General features: G+C 39.7%; 2 protein-coding genes across 4 annotated transcripts; one reads left to right on the top strand and one right to left on the bottom strand.

The window, feature by feature from the left end:
- Nucleotides 1-82: 82 nt before the first annotated feature.
- On the bottom strand, nucleotides 83-7151 carry LOC147335025 (uncharacterized). 2 transcript variants are annotated; one of them, XM_086286971.1, is made up of 4 exons: nucleotides 6845-7151; nucleotides 3762-3817; nucleotides 3295-3654; nucleotides 83-2439 (listed from the first exon to the last, which is right to left on the bottom strand). In XM_086286971.1, exons 1-4 carry the CDS (start codon nucleotides 7063-7065, stop codon nucleotides 2249-2251), a joined length of 828 nt encoding a protein of 275 aa, XP_086143097.1. In that variant the 5' UTR covers nucleotides 7066-7151; the 3' UTR covers nucleotides 83-2248. The 2 variants fall into 2 exon arrangements, with proteins under 2 accessions (XP_086143097.1, XP_086143096.1); XM_086286970.1 differs by having other exon boundaries at nucleotides 87-2442; nucleotides 6845-7135.
- Nucleotides 7152-12124: 4973 nt separating this feature from the next.
- On the top strand, nucleotides 12125-15875 carry LOC147335024 (uncharacterized). 2 transcript variants are annotated; one of them, XM_086286975.1, is made up of 7 exons: nucleotides 12125-12348; nucleotides 12947-13091; nucleotides 13415-13464; nucleotides 13579-13929; nucleotides 14014-14100; nucleotides 15234-15344; nucleotides 15577-15875. In XM_086286975.1, exons 3-7 carry the CDS (start codon nucleotides 13422-13424, stop codon nucleotides 15708-15710), a joined length of 726 nt encoding a protein of 241 aa, XP_086143101.1. In that variant the 5' UTR covers nucleotides 12125-12348; nucleotides 12947-13091; nucleotides 13415-13421; the 3' UTR covers nucleotides 15711-15875. The 2 variants fall into 2 exon arrangements, with proteins under 2 accessions (XP_086143101.1, XP_086143102.1); XM_086286976.1 differs by having other exon boundaries at nucleotides 15234-15302; nucleotides 15577-15866.
- The last annotated feature ends 2336 nt before the right edge of the window (nucleotides 15876-18211 follow it).

Genomic DNA, 18211 nt, shown 5'->3' with positions numbered 1-18211 from the left:
CAGGCACTGGAACCGGGCCTTAAGCATTCCGATAGTCATTTCAATTCTGGCTCTTGTCCTGCAATTAGCCAGATTATATCGCTGCTGTGGGCCCGGTTCAGGGTCAGGGTAAGGGGTAAGCAAATAGGGTAAACATGGATACCCCCTATCACCAAGCAAGTAGCCAGTGAACTCTCCTAAGACAGAAGGATACACTTCAGTTCAAATGTCCCTGAAGCAATTGGTCTTTATATATTTTACAGTATTCTCAACTCACCATGTCCAAATTTTGTGCTCAGTGTACATTCACGGAATATTTGTGAGTCATGGACAGAGCCTGGCCACTTGGCTTCCACATTTGTGATAATGTTGGCAGCATCACATATGATCTTCACAGTGCAGAGAACACAAATTAGCATCCATTACTATAATGAAATAATTTGTTAGTTTGAAATGCTACAGGGAACTATGTACCTGTACATTAATGCTGTGGAAAGACTTCCTGTTCACATAGTCTCCTTCATTTACTGAAGGAGCAATGATTGGAATGTGAGTGCCATCTATACAGCCAATCACGCCTGGGAACCCTGAAAATAAATGTAAAATTTAAGTAGTAGTTCAAATATCACCACATCATACATTACGTTTTGGTCATCCTGATACCTGCAATTTTGTGGCATCCCTCTTTGATAAATCTTGTGGGTCTATGACCGGGGAACACCACAAACGAGTACAGGAGACGTTTCAGTGCAACTGTAACATTCCTGACTGCCCGACAGACGGTAGCCTTGGAAACGTGCTCAGCGTCACCAATATTATACAGAAAGCTCCCGTTTGCAAAAAACCGAAGTGCAATACAAATAATATGTACAGAACTGAGAGCATGTCCGCGATGTGTCACATGCGTAATATATGGCCTGAGGATGTTATCCAAATAACTTATAGATTGTGCTGAGAAACGGTAACGTTCACACAGGAAATCGTCAGGAAATGATAAAATGTCCAAACGCGCTCTGATCACTCTCTCCCGGCGGAGAGCTCTGCGGAGAATTTGGGCTTCACGATCTACTGGCTCTTCAAGGAAGTGGCACGCCATGTCCGACACTTCCTACTGTCAGGTTTCCGACAAAGGGGCGGAGACAGTCAGGGTTAGTTGTAGTAAACCTGCTAGGGGGCAGGTTAGCTTCACGGCGTGTGTCGTCATAGTGACTCACTCAGGCTTCAGCTGAACTCGCTTTGTGAAACCGAAAACCCAGAGTTTTCGTTAACTCAGGGTATACTTACTCAGTTTTTCCACTAAACCGGCTTCCTGAAACAGGGCCCTGAAACAGGGCCCAGCTCAAAGAAATCGAGTTCATCAGCCTGTGTGTGTTGATTTGAGAGAGAAATGAAATAAAAGCAGCAGCAGCCGCCTGCTGCCACAGCTTTAGTTTGAGTTTGTTGAAACCATAAGTTACATTTTAGGAACAGAAACCTGCAGCAGAATTTTACACTTTTTTATTTCTGCTTCTAAAGTATTTTTAAAACCATAAGCAATGAAACACTGAACCATCTGCTCACCTGAGACCCTTGTTTATGGAATATGCATGTATCAAAGTTTAATAACAAAGCCTAACTCTTGTATGCGCATAAAGAAATGACTATTTTCTCACTGCATGTTTGTTATTGCAAATCTTGTAAACTCTGTTATTAATAAAGTTTATTGCTGTTTGTAAAAACAAGGGTCGTGACAGTGTGCTCCTTAAAGGAACACATACACGTTGAGGAAACAGGAAGCAAATGAAGTGTGTTATCTGCCGTAACAAAGTCCAGTCCCTACTGTCAGGATTAAATAACAGCACATTTCCTTCTTTGGTCTTGTTGAGTCCAGGCACTTGTTAAAGTTTAACCACTGAATACAGCTGATAGGAAAACAGCACATTTATAGGCTAAATCCTCTGGTGGATTAAAGGCTGTACAAACTGAAGAGAGCAAAAGTTTTTTTTTGTTTTCTTTTTAAAGTTCCCATTTGGTGGCAGGATGAGTGTCCAGCTTAGAAATAATAAACAGGACACACATGGGAGCATAACCTACCCCATCATCCTTTCTGCAGTGATACATGAGCACATAATATGCACTTCATATCACAATGAGGCTTTCTGATACTTCAAACATACATTACACAGTCTTGGATTCTTGAACCTCAGGTTTTCTGCCTGATGGCTCCCTCCAAGTCCTGCTTTTAGTTTCTCTTGGTGCAAAACGACACCACAAAGCTCCTGTTAAACATTTAAATGAAATTTTGGTATCTTCTCAGCCGAGTACGACATCTTAAGGCACAGAAGCGATTAACCAGTAAAACTGCAAAGCCAAGTAAAGCTGCCAGTTCGAATCCCAGTGAAGTGTAGAGGACCGTCCTTTGCATCCAGGTGTGTGCTGATGGACTCAAAGTTGATCCCTGAGGTTTGGAACGAACAGCAGCTGCTGCAAAGGAGAGAAAAATGAAGACAGAATCTTTTAATATCATTGGTAGCTGTTAGCAGTTCCTGTTCTGAAAACATCATAAAGAAAGAAACAACAAAAAACTTTGATAACAACTGGAGCACAAAGAACTCGATGAACAATAAGATTACTGACAGGCCCTGCTGCTCTCTTATATTGCAGAATTGGTAAATATGAAGTTAAAGGGAACCAACAAGTTAACTGTATATCAGTACAGTGACATATAACCCCTTTAACCTGGGGGGTCGAACTCAAGGGCCGGTGTCCTGCAGGTTTTAGATAACACCATGGGTCAACACACCTGAATCAAATGATTACTTCATTACCAGGCCTCTGGAGAATTATAAGACATGTTGGGGAGGTAATTTAGCCATTTAAATCAGCTGTGTTGGATCAAAGACACATCTAAAACCTGCAGGACACCGGCCCTCGAGGCCTGGAGTTCGACACCTGTGCCTTGAACATTGGAAATTGCCTTTTCTACTCTTTTGTCCAGCTTTGAAAAGGCAAAAAAAAAACCTTTCAAGGTTCTGACATGCAGACACAGTATCCTTCAGATAGAAAAAAAATACAGCTATTTGCAGACTTTATGCTTTCAAGATTTACATTACTTCGATCTTTAAAGCACAGGCAGGAGGAACTTCATCTAATTTTAAATCTTTATAAAAACTATTTGTACTGCTTTTATATATTTATGCTATTTTTAAAGAAGTGTTATTCGAATGTATATTTAGAATAAAAACAGATTGTATTATTTGTTTTAGGAAAACAAATATTCTTTGTTGGTTTCTGAATGTCAAGATGGAGTAATTCGTACTGCTTTAATCTTCTTACCACGTATGCTGAGTCGACAGTAGTCAAAGCCATAATCATACTCGGTTTTCACCTCACACAGGTACAGACCCGAGTCATCAGTCCTGAGTCTGGACAGTTGAAGTCTGATTCGTCCTTCTCTGAGGGCGTCTTTGTCACTCTGGACTCGTCCTGAAAACTTTGCATCCTGAGACTCTGACACCTCAACACCACTGGACACATGATAGAAGCCTGAGGTTTCATAATTAGTCATCTGTTGACAGATGATGGAAACAGAGTTTGTGGAGTTGTCAGGTTTGGTGGTGAACGTCCACTCCAGTGTGATGTTGTGGTTCTCCTCTGCCTGATAGGAGGTCTGTGTCACATTGACTACAAATGATCCTGTTGAGGAGACAGAGAGGGAAAGAGAGGAGCAGACACACTGAGAACTGGAACAAATCTGTTGTTGAGCTTTATTTGGAGTTCATAAAGTGAAGCTGTAAACTAACCAGAGACACATGAGGTGATGATGATGAGCAGCAGGATCCTGCAGATCATCTTCTCCCTGTGAGAGGAGACAGAGGTGAAGAGTCATCAACACATGAGGTCAAAGGTCAGTCAGTACAGCTAGAAGAAGGAAAATCTACAGTCTGACTTCATTCACTAATCACAACATCTGATCCTGTTCATGATCTTGTTAGAAGTAACGTTAACTCGGTCACCAAGTGCTGAAAAAAATATTTAGTCTTTTTACTTCAGTAGAAGTCAGAATCCTGCTTATGCAACCATGACGGGTGTGGCTTATGACTCAGCTGCAGGGATGGGGTGGAGCAGCAGGTTCAGGGTGTGGTTTCAGGGGAGGCTGACCCACATAGCTGTTTATCATCACTTGGTCATTCATTCTGTATTTCAGTAGGTTAACAGAACCTGACAGGATTAGTGTGTGAAGCAACAAAGGTAGCAAACGCTGCAAATAAATATAGCTCGACTTTGACTTCGGTGTGTCCTTCAGGTCCTTCTTGTTAAAGTAACATGTTAGCATCAAAAAAAAAATCCAGGACAAAGATTATTACAAAAAAAGTCATCAAAACAAAGCACTTGAGGTAGGTTTGGAAAAGTAAAAATATATCAACACGTTCTAGCTTTGGCTTCTCAAGTTCATAGAGACTCAAACAGCCACAGAGCTATTATAATGTCACTCACCACAGCTGTGCAACACTAAGCATCATTCCCTTCAGCCTCTGGGAGAAAAAAAGTTACTATGGCCTTAGTCCGCGCCCAGTACATAGTAGGGATCGGCAGATAGATCGAAATATTAATATTAATAGTATCCATGTCGACACTGGTATTGGTGTCAGATCGATATGAATGTGGTGCAATCGATACTGTCTTTTCTCTTTTCTTCGTTCAGTGCGTTGGTCCCATTTCAAAGTGATCGGTCATCACGGAGGCCCTCGTGTGATGAGTGAATAACTTTTATGCTTAAAAAAAATATATTTAAATTATAAGCAAAACTTAGCTGTGATGAGGATTGGGAAAGCTGGGATTTATGTGTCAGAGGTAACCAATTCAAAAATCATCATTAGGCCGTAACACAGTGAGTTACATCCGCCGACAGGTACAGTGGGAGGATGACATCAGGAAGGGGGTAAGGGTAGCCCAAACTAGAAAACAGCTTATCCCTAAATCAGGGCCCATTTATTCTAGCGGGCAGTGTTAATGCAGATAAGGGGAAGACACCCTGGGTTAGACAGACTCACTACAAAGTGAGCATAAGCACAACAATCATATGACCTCCTATGAGCAAGTGTTTTGGCAACAGTGGGAAAGAAAAACTCCCTTTTAACAGGAAGAAACCTCCAGCAGAAACAGGCTCAGGGAGGGGCGGGGCCATCTGCTGCGACTATTTGACAAGCTGTAAAAGACACCAAGAGATTAATAATAACTAATAATTCTCATCAATAACACAGACATGAGTTCATCAGGCCTCTCTGTGTTGATTTGACAGGCAAATGGAATGAAAGCAGCAGCAGCAGCAGCAGGCTGCTGCCAAAGCTTTAGTTTGACTCTGTAGAAATCCAAAGTTATATTTTAGCAGCAGAAACCTGCAGCACAACCTTAGACTTTTCTTTTATTTCTGCTTCTAAATTATTTTTAAAACCATAACAACTGAAAAACAGTTGCTCGCTCTTTCTCTGTGGAGTTTGCATGCCCCCTCCTCCCCTCACCTCACACTGGATTCCTCTCAGTTCTTAAAAAGATTAGTATTTTTTTCCTCTAATATTAAAGGATAACAGATGCATATACATAAACAAAAGACTATTTTCTCACTGCATGATTGTTATTGCAAATTTGTAAACCACATTATTACTAAAGTTTATTCCCGTTCTTGCTTCACATCTTGGTGTCGACACAAAAGGGTAATGGCTGTGTGCTTTTTAATGCAACGCGTACAGTTTTAGGAAACAGGAAGTGAATGAAATGTTTCATCTACTGTACTAAAGGCACATTTCCTTCTTTGGTCTTGTTGACTCCGATTATTGAATACAGCTGCTGGGAGAACAACATATTTATATGGGGAAAAGAAAAATGTCTTTTCACTCTAGCTGCGGTCCTTCTCCCACAAATCACCTCTGACACTCGTCTCCACCCACTCCACCCTTCCTGCACGCACTTCCTCGCTTCTCTTGTCTTTCGCTTTGGATGGTATTTAAAACTCATCTGCCTTCACTGTTACACCCGCCTCCTTCTCATTCACACACACGTACTCTGACTTACTTCTACTGGCTTTCTTTCAACTTCTAGCCAGAGCATCCCTCCACCTCTCCAGGCTTCTTCCACCTGCTCTCTACTCTCACTACAAATCACTATATGTGATCTGCAAACATCACAGTCCACGGACACTATTGCCTGACCTCATCTGTCAGCCTCTTCATCATCACTGCATTCAAGAAGCTCTTTCTTGGCATGAAGCCTGCTGCTCACTGATCATCAACAACTTTTTCCCATATCTTCACGGTGTGGCTCATCAGCTTGAGCCACCTGTACTTACTTGGGCTCTGCACATCACCCTTGCTCTTGGAAAATCAGCACCAGCACATTTGTTCCATGATTGTGTTCAACAGTCAGTTCAAAAACTCCACTGCTCTCTCTCTTTCTCTCTCTCTCTCTCTGCCAGATATCACACCTGCACAGGTTTGCCATCTGGGCCACATGCACTTCCACTCTCCATCCCCTTCACAGCTGCCCTCACTTCCTCTTTATTAACACTTTGCATTTCCTGGATCACCAACCGTCATCCATCACTACTTCCCCACCTCTCTCTCATTTTTCTTCATTCTCCTCAAAGTACCCCATCCAACCTCTTCAACACACCACCTTCACTCGCAGGCACATTTCCACCTCTATCCTCAATCCAAACCTGTTGCACATCCTTTCCTCATCGATGTAAGTCCTTTTTTTCTCTCCTTACTGAGACGATCCAACCGTTTAATGAATGAGTGAAAAGACAGCATCCTTCAGAGCAGAAGTACAAGACACTGCAGGTGAAAATGACCAAGAAATCACTGAGAAAAAGCGCTTACCCGCTTACCCTGCGATGACTGTGGACAGGGCACCGTGGGAATAAAACTCTGGCGCTGCTGAGCGAGTGAAGCACGGAGCTACATCCTCACACATGAAAAAAGGAAACACACAAATGTAGCACAAAAACGAACTCCGTGCTCCTATGATTTCCTCTCTCAGATATACCGCTGTAGTCTTCAGTGAGCCCGGGGCAGTGAAGCCCCGCCCTCTATAAACGTTGCCATCCATCGACCAATCAAGTCATTCTTAACTAATTCGACTGAGTTTTTATTTCTTTTTTCCTCTTTTTTTCCTCCGCTTTTCTTGATATTCCGGTTATTTGGATATCACAAATTCAATTCATTTTTGTCCAAACTCACTGTTAAGCTTATTTTGTATAACAGATACATGAGCTAAAAGTTTATTTTTTATGATCTTTTTTTCGGTGACGCTGGAGAGGCAACTTTTTACACAGTTTTTACACATCGGGGAAGACAACGCGTGCCCTCGTGTACATCTGATTTATCCATGTGCTTGTATTCCTGTATAGGTGAAAGGGTTAACTGTTGTTATTAACACAAGGAAGAGTTCAGGTTGCCTTTGTCAGTGTTGTTTGGGCATCAAGCGGAATGGTCGGGACTGACGTGATCTATTACGATTCAGCTGTTTTCAAGGGCACTAGGAAAACATCCACACTCACAATGTTTGTCTAATGTGCGTGAGACAAATAACAGATCTGGCTGATCAAACCGGTGTTCTGACAACCTTCTACGTTGGCAAAACGTCCTACCGTAAGTAGTTTATGCACATTTCTGCAGTCACAGAGGAATTCCAGCACAAATATAAGTAGGTATGACGGTTTGCCACTTAACGTTGCCCATCAGAGTATGCTTGAAGCTTATATTCTTAAAGCCAGGGTGGTTTGCCACTTAATTTTACCCGTTAAAGTATGCTTGTAGGTAACATTCACAAAGGTAGCATGGTTTGACACTTAATTTTAGCTGTTAAAGTGTGTTTCTAGCTCATATTCACAAAGGTAGGACAATTTGCCACTAAATTTTAGCTGTTAAAGTATGCTTGTAGGTCACATTGACAAAGGTAGGATGGTTTGGCACTGAATTAATTTCATGAATTAATTTCAGAAACAACGGGTAGGATGGATTCCCAGAACACCAGCCGTTCAAATTTCCATCGTAATTGGGAAACTATGTGTAGTGATGGGATTTCCGGCTCTTTTTAGAGAACCGGCTCTTTCGGCTTTACTCACCAAAAAGAGCCGGCTCTTTCCTTCAGGTTGTTTTGTTGCTTTAATTAATTTATTATTAACAATAATATATACAATAAAAACAAACAATAAAATATACTTCCAAAGCAGAGCTACTAGATCACTTAAATTACACAATTGAAAGCATACTTGTATGGTTTGTGTATTTATACACAAGCACTCATATATATTCAAATAATAAAAAAAAAAAAGTTCATTTACCTGTTACTACCACACACCAAATCTGGTCTTTGGTACTTGCTGGCTTGTGTAGCCACTAGGTAACAAAAGCTCAACACTGCGCCCAGCATCCTGGAGCACTTCTGTTGTGTTTTGTACGTGTTTTGAGTTTTTATGTGCTTCTGGGTTTTTACGTGTTTTGGAGTTTGTACGTGCTTCAGGGTTTGTACGTGCTTCAGAGTTCGTACGTGTTTTGAAGTTTGTACGTGCTTTGTCTCTAGGGGCACCATAAATATATATAATATATATATATAATTTATTCACTCCACATAAAATGTAATAAATAAATCATATCTCAAAAACGAACTATTCACAGTTCAACTTTTAACTATTTCAATTTTCAGCTTCTTCCTTTTAAACAAATTTAAGAGCCATTTCGTTCACAACTTACACATCACTAATGTGAAGTTAACTGGCTGTAACCGGTTTCAATTCCTTTTCTCCTTATTTTTCAGGTACTTTGGGTTTTTAATCAAACTAATTCTTCGATGTTTTTTGTTTGATTTTATTTACTATCTTTTTTTTTTAATTTAGTCTCTAGTGTTAGACAATTTTGCAGTTTTGAATTTCTTGTTTGTGTTTTTAGTTTACTTTACTCTTAGGTTTTGATTTGTTTTTGCTCTGTTAAATTCCCTTAGGCTGTACTAACAATGAGACTGTGTCGTGTTTGGAAATACGGCTCCAAAGTATAGTTGGAAACACCCAGGTCACGTGATTGTGGTTAATTGCGGTTTTGGTGCACTCCACCACAAATTCGCCAGGTGGCCTCGCTTACCTGCTGCTTCCAAGCAGGTGAGGCGCCTGCAGGTTATAACATCTTGGCTGATACTTGTTGCTACTGAATGGATGTTTTTGATGCTTCTATTTATAACAAGCGGCAACACGCCCGGATTTAATCGCGACAGTCCATTTCACACTGACCAACAGCTTTTCAACCTCACACATTCAGAGGTTGTTCAAGTAGGATAAAGAAACTTCATTATTGTTATTATTATTATTAGTAGTAGTATATTACTGCTCTGGAAGCCATATCTGGTGACATGGGCATGATTTATTCAGATTGAACCTGCATGTATGAGATTTCACGTTACAACAGTTGGAATAATAAAAAAAATATAATAATATTAATATTTTCTTGAGAGTTAGTACGAAGTAGACCATGTGCAATTAATGGATTTTTTTCTTGCTTTTTTGCAGGATGAATCGTCCTTCAGTTTCTGACTGAGCCGTATGTGGAGGAAACTCAAACATTAAGTGCAGCTGGCTGAAGCAGAATCAGCATGGACTTAGTTTCCTGTTAGAGGATCCAACACGAGGATCGGGGTCAGGAGAAGGGATGTCAGGGTTAAATAGTTTATTCTTCATAGAAATGATGCTGGACATGGGGTGTATATGCATGGGGTGTGTGTGTGTGGTAGAAGAAAATGTCCAGTGTACGGTAAGCCGCAGAGTCAGCAATTAAATCGGAGCTGGAAAGGCAACAGGTCTTGTGACTGTAATTAACTTCTTCACCACCAGGTGGTACTGCTGGGTTTCCCAACACACTTTATAGAGCATTTTCTATTGAAAGTAGGAACAATAGAGAAAAATAGAACTGAGAAATGTCTGCCTCTTTTATTGTGACATTGAAAGTTTCTTTTCAGATCATTTAATAAATTTACAGCACAGAGCACATCTCTCTCTCTCTCTCCGTGCCAATATTTATTTAATGACACTCTGGGTTTCAGGGATTGAACAGTCTGTATTGATCTTTACAATCCACAGCAAAAACAATAATGAGATCAGATATTGTTTTATTCCTTACATGTGTGTGCGGCGTTAACCCCCCCCCCCAAAAAAAAAAAAAAAAAACAAAACCTCTGGTTCATAAAAGAAAAGGTTATTCCCCGTGCCTCGCCTGCCTGGAAGCAGCAGGTACACCACATGTTGAAACTTGAGTGAAGTCCCAATACCGCAATTAGCCATGCTTACATGACGTGTGTTTCGACCCGACCACACCTTGGAGCAGTGTTTCCAAACATCTGAGCTTAGAAAGCTCAACACAGTGTGGAAATGTCATTACTGAGCGCCCCACCCAAACTCAGCTCAATAGTGAAGCTAGTGCTTCATTACAAGCTCTTGTAATGCTCTCTTGTATCAAATCCTGCCTCTGCTACACTGACTGTAGTCTATCTATCTATCTATCTATCTATCTATCTATCTATCTATCTATCTATCTAGATATAGATATAATATAGATGTTATAAACATTGTTTATTTGAAGCTGAAATTGAGGTTGTATCCGTCTCAGAGTTTCCATCAGTACAAACAGAAAGCATCTATTCATGGTCTAGTTTGTCATGCATACAGACACCAACAGGAATTTTGCTTCAGCAATTACACAACAGCTTCAAAGCAAATTGGTGACAGCAGCGCTTACAGTACACATGACTGCAGCCTCCTCAGGCACTAGTATAAGGGACTGACGACTCCTCAAGTATCTATGTTGTGTGTTTCAAGTGTGTGACCTTCACTGTCTGTGTGTGTAAAAATTGCTCCATGCTGTGAATGTAAGAACCCCAACATGAAATATAAGATGAGATATTGTCATCACTCTGAGTTTGTTGGAACACCTTTTACCCTCCTCTCTGTGCCTTCAGTCATTTGCTGGGGAATCCAGAGACACGACAAAGAGTCAGGTACTGGTTTTAGTTTTACTGCCATGTTAGATGCAGGTTTGCGATGGTGGGGTCACGGTCTGGTATCAGGTATTGAGCTGGAGGTCAGCTGAGTTTTCTTAGTGAACCACTTGTTGTAGTCAAATGTTGTGAACATGAATAAAAATCTTGTCGGTGTGATTCTTGACTTTTTAGTTAACAGGACCCAAAGAGTCCAGCTAAATAAGGTCCTGTCCAACCAGGTCTGCTCCTCGACAGGGATTTGTGCACTCACCCTTATCATTTATCCTATATACAAATGTATACAAATATATGTTAGAGTAAGTTTGAAAATAGGGCCATTTTAAAGTATGCAGACAACTTTCAGGCTGCTCCAGGAAAATAGATCCAGCCACGGCCCCGTGCTTGCTGAGTTTGTCAAATGCCGTGATTAGTCCTGCATTCAGTTGAGCAACACTAAGTGTAAGACTAAAGACATGATCATTAATAAAAAAAACAACAAGCAAAAAAACAACAAGCATACACCCAAAGTCACTTTTATTGTAATTCAGATTGTGGCGTGTGTTCAGTGTCATAAATATCCTGGAACAGTTATTGATTCAAAGCTTCATTTTAAAGCAAACTGAAAACAAGAAGCGCTCTCATGTTTCAGAAGGCTTTCTTGTTTCTACGTTGATAAAACCACAATGATTTTATTTATATCTACTCTTCATTGGATCTGCTTTATGTTTTTCTTTGGTGGCTTAAGAGGCTGATAAAGTGCGTAACAATTTGTCAGCTGCTCGGATCCAGTTTTACTGCTGTGTTCACTGGTACAGTGGAGTTATTGACCTTTAACTAAAACTGAAAGAAGAGATGAAACATAAACAAAGACATGAGCGGTCATTTACCACTAATGCCTCACCTCACTGATAGGAGAAGTGCTGAGTATATGTTATCTTATGTTCTCGTGGCTTGAAAGTAAAGCCAACTGAATACAAATCTACTGAGAGGGGAAGCGACAAGAGTTTGCATTTGATTCTCGAGTAGGCTTTGTTGTGTTCCTTTTTCATTTAAACAATGCACCTGTTATTTTATGTGCATGGTTTATTTATTTATCCATAAAATGTCTTTAAGTGTAGGTAGTAAAGTAGCAGGTCCAAAAAAATGGCATCTCTGTTTTACTGTAATGTAAATGTTTAGTCACAGTCTGTAAAGCAGGGTGTGACTGGAATGAGCAGTTTGGACACTTTGTGTTTGTCACGTGTCTGAATAGACAGGTTTAACAGTGAGCTGAAGCGTCTTCTTTATCTGAAATATTCAGGCGGTTGTTTGTTCTTTCAGCTTATTAAATCAAAGTGGACACATTGCGGGTCACTCTCCTACAAACAAGTAAGTAGACTTTAAAACATCCTGTGTGAACGTGTGTGCTTTTGTTGTTTACTTTTTGATGCAGGCGCCTTTTAAAAAAAGACCGTATGGTATGTGGGCAAACCATGATCAGTTTCAAGCAGCGTCACAAAAGCAAATAGCTACCATGACAGAAGAAGCAGGACAGAGACAGGAAAGCAGCTTTTAGTTTGCTCATGTGATGCAAAACAAGAAACACCACAAGGGGTTTTATGAAAGTGCGCAACGGGAAGAAAACAGCGGCACAGTGGTGTCTACAGTGCTACTAATGCTTAGGCTATAATAATAACAATAATAATAATAATAATAATAAAAGTATCTCTATTACTATTATTGCGTGACTATTTGACAAGCTGTAAAAGACACCAAGAGATTAATAATAACTAATAATTAAATGCAGGAGGTGTATAAACACAGTGAGCACAACAGAGGTGACTGAAGAAGAAACATGCAATGCATCATGGGAATCCCACGGCAGCCTAGGCCTACTGCTCCATAACTAAGAGAGGATTCAGGGTCACCTTATCCTGTCCGGTCTGATGAGCTAAACTTGTTTTTCGTTTCTTTTTTCCTTTTACAGGTCATTGTAATACAGGTGCATTACAGTGTCACTTTAGCCCACCCAGTAAAGTCAACAGGAAAACTTTACATGCTCTTCCGTGTTCGTAGAGAGGAGCTCATGGTTCGTAGAGACAGCTGCCAGAGACGGAGAAACACAAGAACAGGTAGAAAACTAAGCCTAAAAACATCTAAACATGTTATTGGAGTAATACTGAAAACACACTTCACTCTGATGTCAACAGACCATTTTAAATCTCGTAGCTGAAACATGCGCAGAATTATGATCATGGTTTGGATCATAGACGTACATTAATTCATGTGCTGGTGAGCTGCACAGAAACGGTGTCTGTGTGCACTCTGTGTGGGGAAATCACTCAGTGGTTTTTAAGCTGGTGAAAAATGTGAAATATTTCACTTTTATTTTTATTGTCTTTTTTAAAAAAAAAGATATTTATTAAAACGTTCTTCCTCTGATTCATTCTGACAGAGAGAAGATGATCAGGATCCTTCTGTTTCTCGGCCTGGCGTCCTCTGTCTGTGAGTGTCCACATTTAGACACAGTTATATTTCGGTAAATTCAAATAAATAAATAAATAAATAAATAAAAAGGATAAATGAACACACAATAATGAGGTGGTGTCTTCTCAACAGGGACGTTTGTTTCGAAAAGGACTGCGACTGTCTTTGAGGCCAAGGAGGACGACAACATCACCATCAGATTGGACAGTCAGCTCCAAGCTGACGTGTCTCTGGCTGACGTGATGTGTGTTTTCCACTCAGACGTCACTAAGATTTTGTTTAAAATGATCAGAGGAGTGGAGGACTCTGAGTCTCAGCATGAGCAGTTTGCAGGACGAGTTCAGACTGACAGAGATGCTCTGAGAGGAGGACGAATCAGACTTCATCTGTCCAGAGTCACAGCTGAAGACTCTGGAAGCTACAGGTGTGACGTGGCTGCCGACTACGACGACAGCCTGAAGAGATGGAGGCTCGAGACAAATGGTAAGTTGACGCCTGTATCTCTTTAGGACTGGGCTGTATTTATATTGCAGATGAACAAACATTAATTCAGATTTTCATCCTCAGAAAATTTTGTTTTGAGTGTGGGTCGAACCTCTGATGGAAACAGCACTTATGTCTTACTCAGACCTCTGATATTTGGACTACCAAAAGGTAAATCACCAATCTTTATCCACAGTTCTGAGTACCCTTTTTAACACATCACATTTTAGTCGTCTAAAAGGTTTGGTGTTCAAAATTTACAGTGAATTGTGGAATTATTCTGTCAGGGGCTGGGTCTATGACCCAGCAATTTGAGTGCTTTTTGTAAATGTGTGTTTTATTATAAATATATGTGTAGTTCTGTAGGTTTTAGATGAGTGTATTCTAGTTTAGGTCCATCTAGGTCCTCTTCTGTAAGTCTGTTCTGGTCTTCTCTAGGTAGTTCGTCATGTATTTGTTGTCTGCGTATTTCATGTTGTCTGGTTTGTGATGTCATGCCAGCATTTCTGTGTTTCCTGTTGTATTTTGGAAGTCTAGTGTTCCCTTGTTCAGTGTGCTTAGTTTTATAGTTCCCCTGTGGTGTCATTATGTTCATTAGTGTCAGCTGTTTCCCCATGTGTTTCCACTTCCTCTGATCATCCCTTGTGTGTGTTTAGCCTGTCTTTGTCAGAACGTCTGTGTTACCACGCCGAGTCATAGAAATCATAGCAGTCATAGTCTTTATAGTTGTCTCTATGTTTCGTCACAGTTGTCTTTTAGTTTTCCCAGTATGGGTTCCAGTTTAGTTGTTGCTCCTGTTTTTGCCTTTGTTCATGTTTACCAGCCTAAATAAAACAGCTCGCTTTTGGATCAAGTCTCCGCTCCGTCTTCTTCTCTGTCTGGATTTGGGTCCACTGCTTCACTACCCCGCCGTGACATATTTAAGTTAAAATTGTCTGAACTTCATCACATTTGTGATAGCTGCCATGCAATCAAACAAGCATGTAATGAACACAGGGCGACATCTCACGGGAAATACATGTTATAGATATATAATTTTAAATAACATGATGTACATTATGCAATCATTTATCGTTTAGGCAGAATTTCTTATTCATAATCAAGTTTTTCATGCTTTATTAATCAAAACAAAGAATAACAACTTACTTTTTTTCAGTGAATAGATGCATGTCATTTTGATTGATGTATTTGGTTTTGTCTTTTTATTACATCTACTTTTGAACCTAGTTTATTATTATTATTATTATTATTTCTGTTTCTATTGTTTAAGTTTTCCTGTTTCTACCTTTGTTTTATCTGGACAGGTTTTGCGTCTCTGCACATGATTGCGAGGAAAATAAAGGTGGACGACAAAAATAAAGTTTTGATTGCAGGTGATACTGAAGTTAATTCAGGACTTCCTTTGAAAGACGGTGGTGGGTTTACTCATTGATCAACTGCAAAAAGATTTGCCAACTGTGACATCACAGAGCTTTCTTGCTGCACAACAAGCCCAATTCTTACCTTAAAGTCTAAATACAATGTTTAGTTTCCAGATTTGTTCCTTTTTGTGTTTCACAATTGGCTGATTTCTGTGCCTGTACTGTTACGTCCCTTTTGTTGGCTTTGATAAAATTGTTTATTTTATGGTCTGTTTTCTCCACACAGGTCCAAAGGCAGCAGAAGAAAGGGCATGTCATGAAATAATCTCATTATTTGTTCTAATGGCATTTTTAAATGTGGCAACTGCAGGAGTTGTAGTACTTTTCATAAGAGGTCTTTGTAACCTGTTACGATGGTAAGGTACACTGGCAAACTTTGGATAGAAATGGTTGACTCATTTGTCCTCGTTTGATTTAGTCTGACTGTCCTGTTTATTGTTACAGTTCAACACCACATGGAAACGTCCACACTGTAATAAAACGACTTAAATCAACAGTGAATTCCCTGCCTGTTAATGTTGTGAATTTAATTTAATTTAATTCTACTGCTGTGCTTAAAAAATAAATACAAAAATAAAAAATATAAGTAAAAGAAAAGGAATCTTTGCACCTGTAAGATTTCCTTCAAATGAGGAAAAAACAGAAAAGTCATATGTGATGTCACAACACTGATTCTTAGCTCTAAGTCAAACAAATTATTTTAGAAAAAAACATAATAGACCCAGTGAGTTATGGTGTCCATTTCCCAAATACATTACATACTTTTTTTTCTTTAAAATATATGTAAGTAAAGCAGATCATGGAGTCAGCAGTTTCAAATTATACTGCATGCACTCTTTTGTCACTGACTTTGCAGTACTTTAAAAGGATCCCAGAACAGAAACACTGATCTTAACCACCCCAGCGCTGCAATTGCACTATAATTTTAGGCTGGGTTGTTGAGTAGTATTATCTTTTTGTAATTGTTGATTTTGAGAATAAGATCTACATTGAAAGAATGACATGTAAATATTATTTTACATGTGTTATTTTCCCTTCTGAACAGACACAGTTTGTTGAACAATATGTTTAAAATCCAACAACACTACATCAGATGTGACACTCAGATACCCGTTGGATGCTGGGACAGGAAACCATTTTTTAAGATCCCCAGAAAACACAAAGTATCTCTTTGAGGTCCAACCCTACCTTCATTGTTCATTCTTATTTTGTCATGCCTGGCAATGCCAATAAACTTGCCAATGCTTCAGGATTCACTGTCACATAACAAACAGGTGGCAACAGTACCCACAGTACACATGTCCAGAAACCAGTATGACAGGACTCCAAGGCCTGTGGTGCAGGGCTGTGTCCAACTTTTTATGAGCAAGATTCTGTTTGTGGACTGTGCAATTATAAACCTACAGAGAATGATAACACAAGGTCAACAACGGGGCTCATCTAAGTCCATGTTATTCTTGAAATTTAGATTGTATTCTCTGAATGAACAATTAAAAAAACATAATACTAAATAACAGACACTCCATTTTCTTCATAAATGATCATTTTAAATGTAAGAAACTTAAACTTAGCTTTTAAACAGCCCTGCTAAGATTGGCAACCCGTCCAGGGTTTACCTTGCCTCACCACAGGCTTACCCATATAGTCATTTGATTTTGGGGTTGTTTGGGTTTTCTTTGTATTTTTGTAGGTTCTTTACCTTACAATATAAAGCACCTTGTTGCTCGTATTTGGTGCTATATAAATAAAACTGAATTACACTGAATAGGGCCTATCCAAGGTACCCTCATGACCCTGGTATGGACAAGTGGAAGAGAATGAAGTTCTAAAACATGAAATGTAACAACATAAAAATATCTCCCTCCTGCCCTAAGACAATAAATCAATAAACTGGGCCATTTTCCAGTTGAATGGAAAATAAATTCAGTCATTACATTGAATAAAAGAATTCTCAATATCCATATAAAGGAACAAAGAACAATTCAAGATAGAAACAAAACAAAATGGCATAATAGCTATAATTAAAATTTAATAAACATGTATCTATCTTGTTTATTAAAGAAGAGCATCTATTTGACAAGAATACTGATGCTGTAGTTGGAAATGAATCATATATAAGTCTCTATTCCACCAAACTGCTTCCTGGATTTCAATTAACATTAAGTGATTGATTTCTGTATGACTTTATCAGTATCTCACATTGTTGGATTTAACCTAATCTTTTTTGCACTGCTGCTTCAGTTCATTGAGGTTTGCTGACATTTGTGTATGTACAGCTTGCTTGAGGTCCCGCTACACAGTCGAGGTCTTGTCTGATTGGGCCACTGCAGCCTCTTGATTCATTGCTGGTGTGTTTGGGATCATCACCCTGTTTAAGCCAAGTTTTAGCTTTTGGACAGATGTCTTTACATTTGGCTGTAGAATACTTTGTTACACAGGAGAGTGCATGGCTGATTCAGTGACTACAGAGTGCACAGATTCAGTGGCTGAACAACAAGCCCAAATCATTCCCTTTCACCACCGCACAGGCAGTTGGTATGATTTGTTTGCGTTGGTTTGGTTTTCTCTGAACATGGGGCTATCAGTTGCGGAGAAATATCCCCACTTTGGTCTTATTTGTCCAAAAAGCATTGTTCATGTGTTTTGTCCAACTTTGCAAACCTAGCTGTGTGGCTGTGTTCTTTTTAGAGATGGGAGGCTTTCTCCTGGAAATCCTTCCAACCATCCACACAGTTTCTCAGGGCATTGCATGATCTGACTCTTGGGAAAATTGTCTTGATGGACCTGTGTGGTCCTCCTCATGTGGGTCCAGTTAGGTTTTTGTTGTGTGATTTTTTTTGCTCCTGCCTTATGTTATGTTT

This window comes from Aulonocara sp. 'chitande type north' Nkhata Bay, linkage group LG3 (assembly GCF_057382095.1).
Source record: "Aulonocara sp. 'chitande type north' Nkhata Bay isolate Kocher_YH1m ecotype deep benthic linkage group LG3, A_spYH_male_GT1.1, whole genome shotgun sequence".
NCBI classification, from domain to species: Eukaryota; Metazoa; Chordata; class Actinopteri; order Cichliformes; family Cichlidae; genus Aulonocara; species Aulonocara sp. 'chitande type north' Nkhata Bay.
The sequence above is the reverse complement of the archived record's forward strand: the minus strand, read 5'-3'. Positions and strand labels throughout refer to the sequence as shown.

Excerpts from the sequence above, each read along its gene's own strand:
- LOC147335025 (XM_086286970.1), bottom strand. The coding sequence starts at position 7,065 with ATGGATGGCAACGTTTATAGAGGGCGGGGCTTCACTGCCCCGGGCTCA. Across the intron at positions 3,818-6,844 it reads CTGTCCACAGTCATCGCAGG|GGAGAAGATGATCTGCAGGA; the intron begins GTAAGCGGGTAA and ends CTCCTCTCACAG. Across the intron at positions 2,443-3,294 it reads CTGTCGACTCAGCATACGTG|CAGCTGCTGTTCGTTCCAAA; the intron begins GTAAGAAGATTA and ends TCTCCTTTGCAG.
- LOC147335024 (XM_086286975.1), top strand. The coding sequence starts at position 13,422 with ATGATCAGGATCCTTCTGTTTCTCGGCCTGGCGTCCTCTGTCT. Across the intron at positions 13,930-14,013 it reads ATGGAGGCTCGAGACAAATG|AAAATTTTGTTTTGAGTGTG; the intron begins GTAAGTTGACGC and ends TTTCATCCTCAG. Across the intron at positions 15,345-15,576 it reads ACTTCCTTTGAAAGACGGTG|GTCCAAAGGCAGCAGAAGAA; the intron begins GTGGGTTTACTC and ends TTCTCCACACAG.